The sequence below is a fragment of the Microcaecilia unicolor genome, chromosome 7 (assembly GCF_901765095.1).
Source record: "Microcaecilia unicolor chromosome 7, aMicUni1.1, whole genome shotgun sequence".
In the NCBI taxonomy this organism is placed as follows: domain Eukaryota; kingdom Metazoa; phylum Chordata; class Amphibia; order Gymnophiona; family Siphonopidae; genus Microcaecilia; species Microcaecilia unicolor.
This window is the reverse complement of record NC_044037.1, coordinates 164865540-164884480: the sequence shown is the minus strand read 5'-3', so window position 1 is coordinate 164884480 and position 18941 is coordinate 164865540. Positions and strand designations below refer to the sequence as shown.

The 18941-nt window shown below is 44.0% G+C and overlaps 1 protein-coding gene across 1 annotated transcript in view; it reads right to left on the bottom strand.

Moving 5' to 3' along the window:
- The window catches only part of CPO (carboxypeptidase O), a 67949-nt gene that overhangs the window by 23913 nt on the left and 25095 nt on the right, over positions 1-18941 (bottom strand). The window contains exons 7-9 of the mRNA XM_030209747.1: positions 13786-13896; positions 10764-10854; positions 6151-6353 (exon numbers count right to left, since the gene is read on the bottom strand). Coding sequence (XP_030065607.1) covers positions 6151-6353; positions 10764-10854; positions 13786-13896 — 405 coding nt within the window. The remainder of the gene's footprint in view (positions 1-6150; positions 6354-10763; positions 10855-13785; positions 13897-18941) is intronic.

Genomic DNA, 18941 nt, shown 5'->3' with positions numbered 1-18941 from the left:
TGACGCTGAAAAGGCCTTTGACAGAGTCCATTGGCCCTTTATGGATAAAGTATTGGAAAAATTCGGGTTTGGCTCTCACTTCAGGGGTTGGATTCAAGCACTTTATGCAACCCTGACTGCTTGTGTGTGGATCAACGGAGGTAACTCCTCGCTGTTTCCCCTTGGGAGGGGGACGAGTCAGGGCTGTCCTCTTTCGCCAAAAAAGATATAGTAGAATTGGAAAAGGTACAGCGAAGGGCGACGAAAATGATAGTGGGGATGGGACGACTTTCCTATGAAGAGAGGCTGAGAAGGCTAGGGCTTTTTAGCTTGGAGAAGAGACGGCTGAGGGGAGATATGATAGAAGTGTATAAAATAATGAGTGGAATGGATCGGGTGGATGTGAAGCGACTGTTCACGCTATCCAAAAATACTAGGACTAGAGGGCATGAGTTGAAGCTACAGTGTGGTAAATTTAAAACGAATCGGAGAAAATTTTTCTTCACCCAACGTGTAATTAGACTCTGGAATTCGTTGCCGGAGAACGTGGTACGGGCGGTTAGCTTGACGGAGTTTAAAAAGGGGTTAGATAGATTCCTAAAGGACAAGTCCATAGACCGCTATTAAATGGACTTGGAAAAATTCCGCATTTTTAGGTATAACTTGTCTGGAATGTTTTTACGTTTGGGGAGCGTGCCAGGTGCCCTTGACCTGGATTGGCCACTGTCGGTGACAGGATGCTGGGCTAGATGGACCTTTGGTCTTTCCCAGTATGGCACTACTTATGTACTTATGTACTTATGTACTTATGTACTTTTTTGCTCTAGTAATGGAATCTTTAGCCGAGCAGTTGCATTCCAATCTTAATGTAACAGGTATTTCAGTGGGAGGAAATGAGTACAAAGTGTCTTTATTTGTGGACGATGTATTGCTTTCTTTAACCAAGCCCTTGATCTCGTTCCCTAATCTGCTACAAGTTTTAAATGAATACTCCATGGTCTCCGGTTTTAAACTCAATATGGGTAATTTGGAGGCTATGCCAGTTGGCATTCCACCAAATTTGTTGACATCTTCAGGATAAATTCCCTTTTCGCTGGGTGGGTTTCCAGAGGACTGAAGTACTTAGGTGTTGTTATTACTCCTCAATTCATTGACCTATTTTTTGCAAACTACTCCCCTCTCCTGAAAGATATCTATAGAGACTTGGATCGTTGGGACCAGTCGGACTTGTCTTGGTTTGGGCATATAGCTACTTTAAAAATGAATGTTCTCCCTAGGTTGATGTACTTATTTCAGGTTCTTCCCTTGAGAATGTCTCGATCTTTCCTTTCTGGTGTGCAAAGGTGATTGAACCTGTTAATTTGGCATAACAAGCGGCCTAGGTTGCCGCGTTCCCTTCTCTACCAGGACCCGGGGAGGGGTGGTTTGGGAGTGCCTAATGTTGTTTGGTATTATCGGGTGGCCTAGGCTCGCTCTGCTTTAGAGTGGTATCAGAACTCTCCTCAGAAGCTTTGGGTTAAGCTAGAGCAGGGGGTTGTGGCTCCCTCTCTTCTCAGTGGGCTCATGTGGATCCCTAGAAAACACTGTAGAATTCCTCTGAGCATTTACCCTTCGATTTTGTCCACCCTATATTATTGGGATGCCATGTTTCCTAAGCCTGAATTGGTGCTGTCACTTTTATCACCTATTTGGCTGAATCCAATGTTTCCTCCGGGCATGGGTCGGGGGCCTTTTGCCCGATGGGCTTCGCTGGGTCTCACAACTTGGGGTCAACTGTATGAGGGAGGCGCCCTTAAATCTTTTGACACTATGGTGAAAGGGTTCTTCATTTTGTTGCAGGAGTTCTATGCCTACACTCAGCTGAGACACTTTTTATCCTCTCCCACAATCAAGACTCAGATACTTAGAGAAAATCTTTATCTGGAAGATTTTTGTGAAGACTCTAGGGGCACAAAGAGCTTGATTTCTGGCTTGTATAAATATTTGAGATACCTGGCTAAACCTGCTTGTGCGCACCGTAGAAGATGCAAGGACGAGTTGGGGATTGAAATTGATGAGGATGATTGGTCTCTCCTGGAGCGGGCTTCTCTAAAGGTCTCTATCTCTGTCCCTATAAAGGAAAATTGTGTCAAAGTGATGTACAGGTGGTACCTGACGCCGGCACATCTTAACTAAATTTATTCTCAAGTATCAGCGTCATGCTGGAGGGGGTGTGGGGCTAAGGGGACTATTGGTCACCTTTGGTGGACATGTGGGAAGGCTAGGGCTTACTGGAAGGGAATACAGTATAGGTTACAAAGATGATTAGAGAGACCACTTAGGTGGTCTCCGCTTTACTTTCTGTTCTGCAAAAAGCCACCAGGCCTAACCAAGTCCCAATCCTTGCTGGTGCGACATGCGATGTCTGCTGCCCGTGTGATATTAGCAGCGTACTGGAAGCAACCTTCTGTTCCCCCTATTACTAAATGGCTAAACAAACTCTGGTATATTTGTGAGATGGAAGGGAAATGGGACTTGATATACCGCCTTTCTGAGGTTTTTGCAACTACATTCAAAGCGGTTTACATATATTCAGTTACTTATTTTGTACCAGGGGCAATGGAGGGTTAAGGACTTGCCCAGAGTCACAAGGAGCTGCAGTGGGAATTGAACTCAGTTCCCTAGGATCAAAGTCCACTGCACTAACCACTAGGCTACTCCTCCGCAATTAAATGCCATACTCTTGCTAAATGGAAGGCTATTTGGAACCCCTTTCTGAAGTATTGTACTTACTGAGCTGGTTTGCGGTGTGTTTGGACCCTGTGTTGTAGTGGTAGTAAGCAGGGGCGTAGCCAGACCTTGCCGGGAGGGGGGCCAGAGCCCGAGGTGGGGGGGCACTGTTTAGCCCCCCCCCCCCACTGCTGCCCCCCCACCGCAACCGCCACATTGGGACCCCCCTGCCAGCCTGCCGACGATCCCCTTGAACCCCCCCTCCCGCCACCAACTCTCCCCCGAACCCCGCCAGCTGAAGAGAGTCTTCTTCAGCGCCGGAGTAGCGCCTTCGTTCAACGAAGCTCCTGGTGCGATCAGCTGTTTCGACGCCTTACGTCCTGCACGGGGCTACATGCATGGTGCAGGACGTAAGGCGTCGAAACAGCTGATCGCAGGAACTTCGTTGAACGAAGGCGCTACTCTGACGCTGAAGAAGACTCTCTTCGGCTGGTGGTGTTCGGGGACCCCGCCAGCAAAAAAGGTATCTGATGCGGCGGCGGGGCAGGCGCCGACAGTGGGGGAGAGTTGGTGGCGGGAGGGGGGTTCAAGGGGATCGTCGGCAGGGGGGCCAGGGTCAAATCTACGGCGGCCCAGGCCCCCTCAGGCCCCACGCAGCTACGCCACTGGTAGTAAGTGGGTTGCGGGGGGGTTCCGGAGTTAAATGAGACACAAGGAGAGGGTGAGGCAGGGTAGGGAGTGGGGTGGGGGGATGGGTGTAAGAAATCAATTAAAATACTTTGAAGTTACATTTATCTTTTTGTATATCAAGAAATACTATTGCTTTATACTGTTGGGGTATTGTAATCCTGGATGTTTTGGTAGTGTTGGCCAGCAATTTTATTGCATACATGTTCTGGTTTACTGTACTCTGTGATGTTGTCCTGACAAATGTTTAATAAAGACTTCATACAAATTAAAAAAAATAAAATAAGGTAAATGTGAGGAAAAGGGTTGAGGGAAGGGGAGAGTGCCACTACATGGAGAGTGCCACCTGAGGCTCCCGCCTCAGTTGGCCTAATGGTAGGGCCATCACTGCTCCTTCTGAAACAGTGCACACTCTTTTCCCGATAGTGCACCACTGTGCATATGCGAACCTCATGCATGCACAAACACTGTAAACATGCACGCTATCAGGAAAGGAGTGCAGACTGTTTCAGAACAAGAGTGCCCTCTTTCTCAAAAGAGGTCTCACTGAACGATATTGCCTCTGAGACAAACAAAATGGCCGACACAAACGACTGAAAGGAACATTCCTGGAAACGACACAGGAAATGATACAAAACAAAAATTTTCTGATTGCCCATCCGTAGTTTTAACCCTGGATTCCTTGCAGACCATATCTGAAGAAGGGTCCTTTGTGGTCTAGAGATGGGCTGTTGTTTGTGACAAAATTTCATTCGATCAATGTCAGTAGTGCACACTATGGGGTAAATTCTATATATGGTGTAAAAAAAAATCAGCAACGAAAAACCATGCACGTAGTTTATAGAATATGTGCACTCGCTGTTCTTGCACCTAAAATTTAGGTGCACCCAATTTAGGCCAACCTAAAACCAGGCCTAAATACCTGTGCCCAACTTAGGCGCAGATCAGGTGTATTCTATAATAGTGCATATAGTTTTTTGAAATGCCCACAATCCTGTGCCCAACTTAGGCGCAGATCAGGTGTATTCTATAATAGTGCATATAGTTTTTTGAAATGCCCACAATCCGCCCATTCCATGCTCATGGCCTTGCCCACTTTTCAACTGCGTGCAATAGAATTTACGCACACCACATTGTAGAATATGCCTAAAACATTGTGCGCATACATTCTAATTAAAGCCTATTAGTATCACTAATTGGTTAAGTACCAGTTATCGGTGCTGATTGGCTTATTAATCAATTAAGTTATGCAAGCAATTTGGCCATGCGGCCAAATTAGCATGCACAACTTAATGCACCCTTTATAGAATTTGGGGATATGTGCAGAGAGAGTACAATCTTATTAAATTTGTGCCCTATGGGCTATAATCGGTAAATGGTGCCCAGTGCCATTCTTTAAAGGGTGCTCCAGGATAAGCGCTCTTTATAGAATAGCGTTGGGTGCCAAATTGTATCCTCAACTTTGGGCACGAGGACTTACACCAGCTGAAATCTGGTATAAATCCTGGCACACAAGTTGGGCATGCATTTACGGTATTCTACAACACTGCGCATAATTTTCTAGAATGCCCCTGACCCATGTTTCTCCCATGGCCATGCCCACTTTGCAGTTATTTAGGTGCTATCCTGTAACTGGCCACATAAGTGTATTTGCACGCCGATCTGCCATTTCAGTCCCATTTCAGCACCTTGCATCCATCCGCACTGAGGGCCTAATTAGGACCTGACTTTAGGTGCCATTAATAGAATGCTCCAGTATGTGGAAAGACAGTTTAAACTCTTTTCTGAAATGGTTCACACACATGTGCACTAGTGTAATGGAGTGTGCCCTCTTTGCACATAATTCACAGTCTTTAAAAAGAGTGCACACTCGTAACGACATTTCATTCGAAAAGGCTTCATTAGCTTCCTCTAAAAGCGCATATTGTTTTTAAATCTATTTGTATGATTGTTCATGTTTTGTATTCGAGTACTTCGGAGTTGTTTATTTGATCTTTTTCAAATATTTTTCTTTCTTCTTAGTTGCGGGATAATTTTTTATTAAAATTACCTGCATGTAATGGTGTTCGACTAAAGCCTTACTTTGAAGCCATTTCAGTTTGGATTGTGCTCCCATTATATATTCAATCAGAGGTAAATTATATGTTATTGTGTAAAAAATTTAAAACATTTTTATTTGATAAATTTTAAGGTGTTTTTACTTTCAATTTTGTAGCTCCACGTGTTGTTCCAAGTTTTCTTAATTTGTTAACCACCTTGAACCTCACACTGGGATTTCTGCAGTCTACAAGTTTTTGATTAGATTAGATTATATTCTGGAACAAAAAAAAAATCTCCCAGAAAAAAATGACACAAAAATTTTCTGGCTGCTCATCCCTAGTGTGGTCTTGAAAGCTAATATACAGCATCACTACATAATTTTTATGTTGAGTAAAAAACAAGGGGCCCTGTTTACTAAAGTGCGCTAGCATTTTTAGCGTGCACTAAAAATTAGTGCACGCTAACGCTAGAGACACCCATAGGAATATATGGGTGTCTCTAGCATTAGCGTATGCTAAAAACACTAGCATGCCTACAGCACAGCTTAGTAAACAGGGCCCCAAGATATCAAAACATTCAAAGAATTTCGTTTTCTCCAAGATAAATTTAATGCAGAGATCTAGGAATTACAAACTTCACAGAAAACAGTTCAGAGGTATGGCTAATGTAATAATCTTGATCGTGATAAAATACAAGTTTCTGGACCACACTTGATTAGTTTGTCTGATTCCTTACCATTTCCTCATGATTTCTTGATTGATTTTTGGTGTAACCATAAGGCTGGAGGATCAGCTGCCCATAGGAGTGAATAGTTAGGAAGCACAAAATGTCAGATTTCTGACTTTCCACCAGGTTGACCACAGCTTTGGTTTCCGGTTCCGATTCCGGTCCTGTCCCACAGAATGTCAAGCTGCTGCAGTTATTCGAGGCACCGATGCCTGCAAAGTGACCAGAAAAAGAATCAATATTGAAATAACCATTAGTGTGAAGCTCTCAGCTAGTACACTTTGAAATGTCTGATGATAACGAGGGAAACCTCTCCATGAGCTGTAGTTCAAGTTTTAAGGCCACATGGGCTCCATATCATCTAAATTTTGCTGCTGGTTGTACTGCTTCATTTTCTGTTCCCATTTGCCCCACAGCCTAGGTGTCTCCCTTTCATACCTCTCTTCCTCCTGTGCAGCAACAGCAGATTTAAAAATAGTATCAGGCACCACTGTTCTCTTTAAGCTGAGTGCTGCCAGTGGGGGGGGGGGGGGGTGCTGTTTCACTATCACATTTTCAATAGTGAGGGACCGGCAAGCTCTGCAGTATTCCAGGAAACCTGCCTGACCCTAGTGCTTGAAAACACAATATTGAAGTACCATCCCTACTGGCAGTACTCCTGTGTTGTGAAGGTCCTGCCGTTCTGCCCATTATTATTGGGTGTCATCAAAAGAAAGGACTCTTGTGAAGATTTCTGTTCCTTTTTTTCCCTGCATGGTTTTCTTTTTTCATTTCTTGGGGTTAGTTTGTAACCTTCTGTTCATGTTTGGGGTTTTTTTTTTCTCATTCTCAAGCTGCTTTGTGAATGATCTGTATTCTCATGATTGTGCTTTTCACTTGTAGCACATTTTGGGGGGCGGTTACTAATGTGCATCAAGGGAATAATACATGATATTTACCTTTTAACAAGGGCTGCACATTGATTAAAAATTAATCAAATTTTTCAGTACACTGATATGATAATCCTGACTGTGTGAGAGGTTTAACTGTTTAATCAATGTGCATCCCATATTATTTATATACGTATCTCTTCCCCCCCCCCCCCCCCCATCCACCAAAGACCTCTCCTTTCTGTCTCTCCCCCCCCCCCAAAAAAAAAACCCAACATAATCCCTTTCTGTCTCTCCCCCCATCACCATTGAGCATCACCCTTGACCCTCTCCCACTATCCAGTATTGTCCCATTCCCCCCATACCACCACCCTTCCAGTATCACTTTTTCTTTCTCCTTTCTCTCCACCACCACCAACATCCAACATTGCTCTGGCTCTCTCCCCCCATTGCCCAACCATCTTGCATTGCCTCATCTCCCTCCCACCACCATCCTGCGTTGCTCCATCCGTTTTGCCTTCTTCCCTTCTACCTGCTCACTTACTCACTAGATCACTGGCTGCTTCTCCAGGTCTGCAGGGCTGTGGCAGCAGCTGCAGCAACAGGAAACAAAAGGCAAGGACGAGGACAGTGTCCTTTGTGCACCACCACTAGCTCTGCGGGTCCCAAAAACAGAAAGCTACACCAAGCTCTAATGTAACTTCCTGTTAGCATTGGCACACACAAAGCAATGACTCCTTGCTTACCTTCTGTTTCCTGTTGTTACTGTTGCAGCTGCCCTGCAGACCCTGAGAAGCAGCCCGTGACCTAATAAGTGAGCGAGCAGGGAGGGGACAGAAAGGTGAGACAGAAGGGGCAATGCAGGATAGTGGAGGGAGAAAGACGGGGTTATGCAGAATGGTTGGACGGAGGGGGCGAGAAACAGAGGACAGGCCTGGGGTAGTTAATCATGTTAACATTTTTAATGCAAGTTAAAATTTTAACACATTAATCACTTTATTAACATGATAAATAGGCAGCCATACTTTTAATACATGTTAAATGGTAATATCATGTGTTATTACCATAATGCACAGTTTAAGCTACCACGGGATACAAAATAATGAGATGCAAACATGCAAATGCATGCAAAACAAATCAATATGATGTAAACTGGATAATACAGCTTATGTTTCCAGGAAAAATAACACCAGCTCCAAGATGGGATTATTCTTCCTACCCAGGTGCCTCAGACTGCTAACATGCAGCCTGATGTTTCTGGGCAACATCTTTAAGGGCCCAGTGCTGTAGAAAAAATGTATGGTCTGGGGGCTCCTCTTTCTCTTCCCCAACAAAGACTCCCATCCCCTGCAGATATCCTCCATTCTCTGAAGACACATGTTATAGGCTATTTCCAAGCACCACCTCCATTCCCAAGGGCCCCCCTGAGCCCCCAATCATGCCCCTCCCCCCAAATACCCTCACCCCACCTTAAGCTTCTTTCAGGCCTACCTCACATTCCATGGTGGGCAAAAAGTACTGAACAGAAGTGATTCCCAATCACTCTTACTCCTGCTGGCACCAGGTTCCAAAATAATATCCTTGACCATGTGGTACTACCACTAGCAAGCAAGCTGCCATATAAGGGTCTTGCCACTTGAGTCATGGGTGACATTTTGAACCTGGCACAGTAGGAGCAGGAGAGACTGCAATACTCCTGCTGAGAAACTTTGACCACCCATGGAATAGATGAGGTGTGCTCAGGGAGCTTTCAGGTGATGAGGGGTGATGGTTGGCTGATCAGGGAGTGTCTGGGAGGTGGAGGAGGGGCTTGGACAGCCCCCAGATACATAGATCCCCACCCCCACCCTCTGAAGACACTTTATAATCTATCTGCAGGGGGGAGTTTTTTCTTGGGGGGGTTGTACCCTCAGATCATCTTACAGCACCAGCCCCTTTCAGAAAAGTTTCCCAGGAACATCAGGCCATTTATCATTGACCTAGCACGCCCTGAGAGCAGAATAATTCTTCTTGTAAGTTTGATCACAAGCTGCATTATTCCTTTAACCTGCAGTACTAACTTACCATAGGTTAGTGACTCCTGTGGTAAACAGCTGCAGTAAAATGCCTTATTTTACAACAACTTAGTAACTTCCCCCTTTATGATACAAAAAGCACTTGTGATTGGTTTAATTGACTGTCAGTGTGCTGTTGGTTGCATTAAGCCACAGTGATAGAGAACTGAAATCAATGAGTTAGCACCTGTTTTTCTGGTGGTATTGGCTACAGTGGGAGACAGCAAGCAGAACCCTTTTTGACAGGGTTCTGCAGAGATCCTGCAGAACAGTTCCATTTGTGTTTTCTGATATCCAGTGAGTTAATGTTCCTGAGGGTGCAAGTTGTGTGGAACTTTGAAAGCTGAAAAGGAAAACTCTAACCAACCAGTGCTTAATATAGGAACCTGTAGGAGTCCAGAGGTATAGAAGAGAAAATGATCTGGAGAAAAGAGATTCAAGCATTGGGAGAAACAGATACTAAAAGGGTCCTTAGGGCATTGGGATCCCAGTAAATGTCTAGAGGGAACCAAAAGAAGTGAAGGAGGGTGTCTCAGCAGTGTTTGGAAGAAAGGATCTAGCCCCTATTCTGCTTGATGAAGCTGCATTGGAGTTGTTGCTATTTTGTTTGCTGTTTACTTTGAAGAAAAGTTGTTTATTAAAGACATATACAGGTCACTGACTGCTCTAAAAGATTTATACATTTACTGGCAGCCAAATGTAAAACTCCACTGTCAAATTTCATAGCCTATATGTATAGTGCCAAGGCAAACATTTCTCTAACCTCCTCTGTACTATCCACATAGTGAATGGTAAAGGTAGCAACCCAAAATTATCCATATAGTAGAGATATTCAACCACTATACGGCTAGTAGAGTTCCACATTTTTTTTTTAATGCTGGCTACTACATTTTTAAAAAATGTGTACTTCAGCACCACTCTATGAAATCGACGGCTGATGGTGTCTGAATACCATAGAGCTTTACAGTTGAACTTAGGATTGCTGAATATTGACACTATATAAGTAAACATTGGGGCTCATTTTCAAAGTACTTAGACTTACAAAGTTCTATAGGTTATTATATAACTTTGTAAGTCTAAGTGCTTTGAAAATAGCCCCATTACCACCCAGGCTGCACCTAACTCCACCGTGCCACTATACGAATAGTGCTGAAGCAGTTAGAGTGATTGTCAATGGCACTATCCATATTGTGTTGAAAATCTGGGGCCAGGGGGCTTATAGGTTTAATAGCTACCGATAAATGGATGTGTCTTTTTGAATATCGGGCTCTTAGTACACGTAGTGGTGGTGGTCAGTGGTAAATACATATTCAGTGGTACTGACTATAGACGTAGCCATAGCCAGTGTTTAAATTAATAGGCGACCACTGCTGCCCAATATTATCCTTTTTAGTTTGGAAAATCTTATTTTTGTCTAAAGTGACTTCTTGAACTAGAGAGAGTGCAGCTTGAACCCTATAGTGGAGAATCACTTCCACTGTCAGAGGATCCACACCAGGCCTTGCGGAAGGTCTTTGGGTCTGGAACCTGGAATGAAATGAACCTCTACTAGTCAGAATACCCAGAGGATGGGTATGCCGATAGCAGTTTGTACCTTCCTGCATAATCCCCTGTCCATGCATAGCCACATCTAGGTGCACCTTCTTTGGTTCTACGTACACATCATCCGTGTCTGGTTGGAATACTAAATTGCACTTACTACACCACATTGCATTAAAGTTGCGATTCAAGTCTGTCCCATAGCAGGTGCCATTGTTATAGGATGCCCGGGATTTCCTCCATAAACGGTCCTGTGCACGAGCAAGAACAAAAAGAAAACATTAACCAGTGCTTCTCAACCCAGTTCTTGGGGCACACACAGCCAGTCAGGCTTTCAGGATAGCCACAATGAATATATATGAGATAAATGAGTGGAGGAGTGGCCGCCTAGTGGTTAGGGTGGTGGACTTTGGTCCTGGGGAACTGAGAAACTTTCGATTCCCACTTCAGGCACAGGCAGCTCCTTGTGACTCTGGGCAAGTCACTTAACACTCCATTGCCCCAGGTACAAATAAGTACCTGTATACAATATGTAAGCCGCATTGAGCCTGCCATGAGTGGGAAAGCGCGGGGTACAAATGTAACAAAAATAAATAAATGTACTGCCTCATTGGTTTGCAAATCTATTTCATGGATATTCATTATAAATATCCTGAAAACCTGAGTGGCTGGGTGTGCCCCGAGGACTGGGTTGAGAAGCACTGCTTTTATACTTGAATGTTCATGTGGTAAGAGAAAAGTGATAAGAGGTTTAACTTGTTAAAAGAGACTATCTCCACCTGGAAGAGTATTGAAAACAAGATGATTTGTTATATCTAGATTAGAGAGTTGCACAGGGACAGAAATTTTACCCATCCCCACTGGAATCTAACCCATCCCCACAATCTCTTCCATTCCCTCCCATACCCGCAAGAGTCAACACTATTATTTAGTTGCTCAATGCCCTTTGTTTCCTCCCAACCCCCAATAGCCTCCTGTGTGTGTTTTTTTGTTTGAATGGTGTTCACTGTTCAACCAATTGAGTGTTCCAAGCCTCACTATGATGTTCCAGCTGCCTCTCTGGGTATTCCAAGCCTCATTCTGGTGATCCAACTGCCTTTCTGTGTACATTCCAAGTCTCATTTTGGTACTCCAATTACCTCAGTGCATTCCAAGGCTCATTCTAGAGCCACCAGAGATTTTGACTACGCTTCTGTGGGAATCCCACAGCAACTTCTTCCATCCCCATTGGAATCCCACGGTAACTTCCATTCCTGCAGGAATCCCATGGCAACTTCTTCCATACCTGCGGTTCCACGGGATTCCCGCAATCCCCATCCCCAATCTGGATCCTGCCCTTGATGAAGAGTTAGGGCAGGATGCAGCCATTTCGGAGGCAGTGCTGGAAGGAGTAGGGAATGCTACTTTCTCCTCCGCCATTACAAGGTATGGAGGGCTCAGGGGGCACTAAACCACCAGGGAGGGTGGGGGTAGGGTTTCCCACTGGACTACCAGGGAGGTTTTTTCAATGTCAGGGGGGTTGGGGGGGATTGTGCCTTGGGCACATGTGGGGTAAGCTTGTTGGAAAAGTCAAGCCTTTAGCTCACCTGGCGGGTGGACTCATACTATCCAATATTCAGCGCTATTTAACCAGCCAGGAATGGGTCTTGGCTGTTTAAATAGTGCTTAATTGGTTATCCATGATTATTCAATGGGAGATAGCAAGTTATCTCCCGTAGAATATTCGAGGTGCGCGCTTAGCACTTAACCGGTTATATCACACAATATAGCCGGCTATCCGCTAATATTCAGCATATTGCTGGCTAAGTTTCATGGCCAAAGTGGGCCACCGAAATAGTAGGCCTATCTTTGGCAGGTTTCAACTTAAATGGCCAGCATTAAGTTGAAACCAGCCAAAAATAAACCAGATATTCAATGTCGATCACCGGAAATGGCCCAGCATTGGATATCCGGGCTCAGCACCGACCATGGGAGTCAGCCCAACTAACTCCCGCAATCTGAATATTGGCCCCATAGTGAGCAGATCAGGGTCCAGGGAGTACAAAGCGATGGTCATTGATCTCAAGAGACATGGAGTGTAGGGTATAGTTAGAAAGTTTAGATATTGGGGAACACCCATTCTAAATGCTTTAAAAGTAAGAAGGAAGATTTTAAATTAAATGCGAAATTCAACAGGAAGCCAATGATGTGCTCAGAGTAGAGGGGTTATATGATCTTTTTTTTTAATATTTTTTTTTTTTGGTTATTATGAAGAGTTGAGTTACAACAATGGTATCACATCGCCATAGACTTAACAAACAAAACCTTGTATCTCTCTAATACAAATTTGAGGGGTTATATGATCTGATTTATGCAAGTGGCACAAAAGCTGCATGGCCGTATTTTGGAGAATACGCAATCTTTTCAGCATGGATAGGGAGAGGCCAGAGAAAACGTTACAGTAGTCAAGACGAGCAGGTAATAGAGAAAGAATAAGAGAATGAAAGGAATCATGGTCAAAGTAAGTTCTAACAGCATGTAATTTTCTCAAAATGAAGAAACCTGTTTTACATATAGAAGCTACTTGAGACACGAAAGAGAGTTGATAGTCATGACTCACTAGGATAGTTGAGTGGAGTAAGAAAGCTTTCCTGGAGTGAAGGACTGGAAAATCCATGAGGTCTAGGAATGGATAAACAATGGGTAAAGAGTTCTTTTGGAAACTGCAGTATACATGTAGATTAGCATTGGGAAATCCTGTACTCTCAGAAGTGAAGGGGAAAGTGGACACTGATTTGGTGCTGTATAGACTGTATATAATTCAAGCCCTCTTGTGAGCATTCCTGGACATGCTAATTTTTCTGTTTCAGTAAAACTAACATTTCTTTGGTTATACATCTGGTGTGATGTGGATTATTGAGTAAGCAACAGACCATAATAGAAACCATGGTGCCTCTCCAGCCTCCTGGAGATAACTCCGGTCCCAGCCCACGCCCTGAACTCTGATTGATTAGGAACCTAGCCTCCTTCATTCTTGATTTGAATATACATTTTGCTGAAAGGGAACGGCAACTCAGAATGAGACTAGACTGAGAGTTTTATTGCCTGTTTACAACAGAAATAAAGCAGTAGAATATCTAAAATGCCATTGTATGGCAAAGAAAAACATTTTTTCCCATATATTATCTGGTTCTATCACTTACCGTTGTCCAGGAGTAAATATACCCATCAATATTGAGTACTGGCACAATGTAGAAGTCTATATTTTGAAGAATCTTCTTTATGTTCTGGTCACTATTGTAATTTTGTAGAATCTGAGAATGAAAAATAGAAGATAGCGGCCAATCACTGCATGAATAAATGAAACAGATCTTATGGATATAGTGGCAATAGCATGCTTTTTACTCCTTGCGGTAAGGTTTTTCATCAACCTCCATCTATCCACTTTCTTCAATTGCAATGTCATGAAGTCTTCAGAATTTGGGCCAGAATCACTGCAGAAGCCTCTAACTACTGAGCATTCACTCCCTATGTATAAGTATTGTACCTATAGTACAGAGTATTTTCTATAGAGGGAAGTTAGCAGGGCAGATTATGCAATATGTTGAAATTAAGATCTTAAAGGCTGTAGTTAAAAACCGTTAAGATGTGTCATTCTACTGTTAACCCCAGTAATTAGTAACGAGGGGTCACTGTATAAAATGGGACCTGTAGTAAAATAGCACGTTAGTTGTAAAATAACACCTCTTAATGGTAGCCTCATTTCAGAGCTTCCTTTCAATGATGTTTCATATGATAATAGACAGTCACAGGTTATTGAACTAACTATACTGACTCCTGCAACATTCTATTTGTTGGATTATCTTACAAAGTACAAGAAGGGATAATATATGCATGACTGGAAGAGTCTGTAGAAAATACCTTTTCCAGAATGCCTAGAAACCTCATATTTCTGTTGACTGTGGGTCCAGCTACTGATGAAATGCTTCAGAAAAGGTTCTGTATCCTCTTTTTTTCATGCAGTACATGAACTTACATAATACTTGAATGATGGCACTGTATCATTATGCAATAACCCCCAAATTCTATAAATGGTGCTTAAAATTGTGTGCACAATTTAATTGAATAACAAGCCAATTGGCGCTGATAATTGGGCCGTAACAATCAAGTATCGGTGCTACTTGGCATTACACTTTACACGCACATTTTTTTAAAATGTGGCTCCAAAAAGGGGATGCGGCCATGAAGATCCATGGGCGGATCAGGGGCGCTCCAGCAATTTATGTGCGCTGTTATAGAAAAAAGGGAATCTGTGCCTAATTTAGGTGTGAGGATATACACCAGAGTTTAGTTGATGAAAATCCTCATGTCTAAAGTTAGGCGTGGTTCCTGGCGTGACACATTATTCTATAAATGGCGCCTAACTTTGAGCACCATTTATAGAATAGAACTTAGTGCATTTTTTTGGCACCATTTATAGAATTTAGTCCTGAGGGTCCTGTTTACTAAGCTGTGCCGTAGGCGTGCTAACATTTTTAGCTTGTGCTAAAAATTAGCACGTGTTAACACTAGAGACACCCATAGGACTATATGGATGTCTTTAGCATTAGCGCATGCTAATTTTTAGCATACACTAAAAACGCTAGCTCACCTTAATAAACAGGGCCCTAAATGTCTAACATTTCAGCTGTATTGCTAAATGAAATTATACAAACAACAAGATTTAGGGAGACTAAAAATCAAAAATCGTGGAAACCATGCACACCCAAATGACAACTCAAGCAAGGGACAACAAATACTGTTCTTCAAACAGGAAGCACTTTTTTTTAATACTTTATTTATGCAAATGCACGCGGTTACAGTAACAGCAAAAAGTCAACCATCTTATCATTTGTCATTTTGTCATAAACACCCATATTACATTTATGTAACCCCAAAAAATGAAGAAAAACCTGCCCTCATCACCCCCCCCCCCCCCCCAGATTCCCTCTCCCACCCCCATTCCACCCTCTCCCTCCCTTGGAGGATATCAACCATTCAAAATTCTGCTACGAGCAGTCGGTGTTAACGTGTCCCAGAAGGGGAACCAAGACTGAAAATGATGGTGTCCCCCCCCCCCCCCCCCCCCCCGCTTTGAGGCCAAATCTCGAACATCCTTATGTTCCATCACGCTCAGGGAGATCATAAGGGACCGCCACTGTTGAATCGAGGGGCGGTCGGTGAGTAGCCAAACACTTAATATAGTTTTTTTCCCCATTATTACCGCCCGCCTTAAGAAGGCTAACATCCCCGCCCTACGGGGTACCCCTATATGATAAACAGCAATACAGGGGAGGGTTTCCACTTAATCCTCCAGATCCCAGACACGTAGGCGCATGGAGATGTCCAGAATGCCAGGACCGGAGGGCAGAGCCAGAACATATGGCCAAGATGGGCCACGGATCCCGCACACCTTGGACAGTCATCACGGGGTCGCAGGGTAGCCCTGAAAGCCCTGTGTGGTGAGACATAAAGACGCATAACAAATTTATATTGGAGCTCCCTGATGCTAGTACTCCTGAAAGCCCCATAGCAAGTACGTAAACATGTTTGCAGCATTTTATCCTGGATCTGGCACCCCAATTCCCCAGACCAACTCTGTGCCAGGTCCCCATAGCACACCTCAGGCAGCGCCTCTCTTAGTTGATTATGAAAGTATTTTAAGGGAACCGATAGCTGAGCTTCCAGGTCATAAATCTCTACTAATTGTTCCAGTGTTTTCAGTGACAAGGAGGCCTATGCAGTGAAGCAATATAATGACATAGCTATAAATACGGAAGGAAAGCCTGAGGGGTCAGATGCTTATTTATACACAAATCCTGAAAAGTTTTACAAGTGCCATCCTTATTTAATACTTGGAAAAGAAAAATGGTCCCCTCCTCCCTCCACCCGCGGAAGACTGCTGAGGTCCTACCCACAGGAAAGTCTGCATTCCCCCAAACTGGCAGTAAAGGAGATACATGAGGGTCAAAGCGATAAAGTTTACAAATCCATCGCCATGCCCTCCGCAGAGGAAGGAAGAGCGGGGCGAAGTATGGCCTCATGGGGGCACGACCAGGAGCTGCATGCAGCCAGTAACTAAAATGGCATGGACTCAGCACCCTATGCTCAGTGACTAGGAAAGAAAAAAAGGACATGCCCCTAAAAGCATCCAGCTTTTCCTACATAAGCACACAACTATGGAACGCATTACCAAAAGCCGTGAAAACAACTTATGATCACCTAAACTTCCGGAAATCATTAAAATCTAACCTGTTCAAAAAGGCATACCCTACCGATCCAACTCTTCCTCTCTACGATTCCCTAATGTGTCTGTACACACGAACCTTATTCTACCACAACATTACTGTATTTGTTCATACCGGAATTGGTGAACGCCTTTATGGTACTATGTAAACCACATTTATTTATTTTTATTTTTGTTACATTTGTACCCCGCGCTTTCCCACTCATGGCAGGCTCAATGCGGCTTACATATTGTATACAGGTACTTATTTGTACCTGGGGCAATGGAGTGTTAAGTGACTTGCCCAGAGTCACAAGGAGCTGCCTGTGCCTGAAGTGGGAATCGAAAGTTTCTCAGTTCCCCAGGACCAAAGTCCACCACCCTAACCACTAGGCCTGCAAATAGGTGGGAAAATGTGGGATACAAATGTAACAAATAAACCAATCACTCAGATGTCTTATGCAGCCAGCCACTGAAAACACTTTAAGACTTAGCGCCCCAAGGCTACCCTTAGCCACGGGGAGGTAGGTCTGCAAAAAAGGGACCTGGGATCTCCGCCCACTTCAAAAGAATTTCACCAACATCCGATGTAGCAGACGTTCATCTTGTCTCAGAAAAAAAAGGGACAGCACCTGAATGACATATAGCCATTTTGGAACTAAGATCATATTGTATAAGGCGATCCTGCCCCACAGAGATACAGGAAGGTGTTGCCACATCCCCAAAGAGGATTGGATGGAAGCCTACAGTGGGGTCAAGTTAATATCATAAAGTTCTTTCAAATCTGCGGGGACCCTAATACCTAGATATTTAAGATGGGCGGATGCCCACTTTAACAGAAAGGGTCCCCCCCAGTCCCCCCTCACTGAGGTGGGGGTTGGTAGAGCCTCCAATTTCTGTAAGTTTAGTTTAAAGCCTGAATAGTATCCATATTCCATAATAGCATCCAGCACGGAAGTTAATGAACTCTGAGGGTTCATGATAGTAAGCAATATATCATCTACATATGTCAACACTTTAATGGAGAGCTGAGGTAATGTGACTCCTGTGATCGCCGGGTCTTTCATGATGGTGCAGAGAAAGGGGTTCTAAATATAGTAAGAATCAGAGAGGGGACAGCAGGCATCCCTGCCTGGTTCCCCTACTCACCCGAAAGCTGGGGGAACATAAACCATTCACCAGCACTTGGCTTTGGAATAAACACTATAAGTGCTTCATTAGCTTGAGCAGGGAATGTTCCCCCCGAAATTGACTCCTTGAAGAATAACGTTAGCGGAACACTCACTTGCTGTACTAGCATCTTGTAATATTCCGAAGAGAACCCGTCAATTCCTGGGGCAGTTCCCGAGGTCAAAGATTTAATTATCTGTTGGACTTCTCGCGCACGCAGTGGCACACTCAATTGAGTGCTAGCTTCTGGGGGGCGGGTTGGGAGACCCGAATCTTCAAGGTAGTCTAATAGCGATGGGCCACCCCGCTCCAAATCCGCTTGATATATCTATGAGAAATAATCATAGAAAATTTGCATAATATCGTTGGGGCTAGATTTCCTAGAACCGTCCTGTGCCACTAACGTAGGGATTGATGTCCGGGCTGACCACGCTTTCACTACTCAGGCAAGTAATTTACCCAGCCGGTTACCGAACTTATGGAATTGGCAGTGATGAGAGAATAACTGTTTTTTCATACGTTCATGAAGCAATGAGTTCAATGCAGCTAAGGCGGCTTTCACATTCTCATCACCAGACGGATGTTTTAAATGGGCCTTCTTGGCTTGTTGGTAACGGCGCTCCAACAGAAGGATCCCCTGGGTGATTCTCCTGTTTCGCGCACTCACATAGCTAATAATCTCAGCCCGCATCACTGCCTTTGATGTTTCCCAAAACAACTCCGGAGCCTTTCTATGACCAGCGTTATTTTCCACAAAGAGTTCCCATTTTTGAATCAAAAAATCCCGGAAATCAGAGTCGTCCGAAAGATAAGATGGGAATCTCCAAGTTCTCATCGCCCCTACATCCAGACCCAACGATAAATCCACCCAGATCGGCGTATAATCTGAAATTGCCATAGGGCCCAGGTCCACTGATACAACCC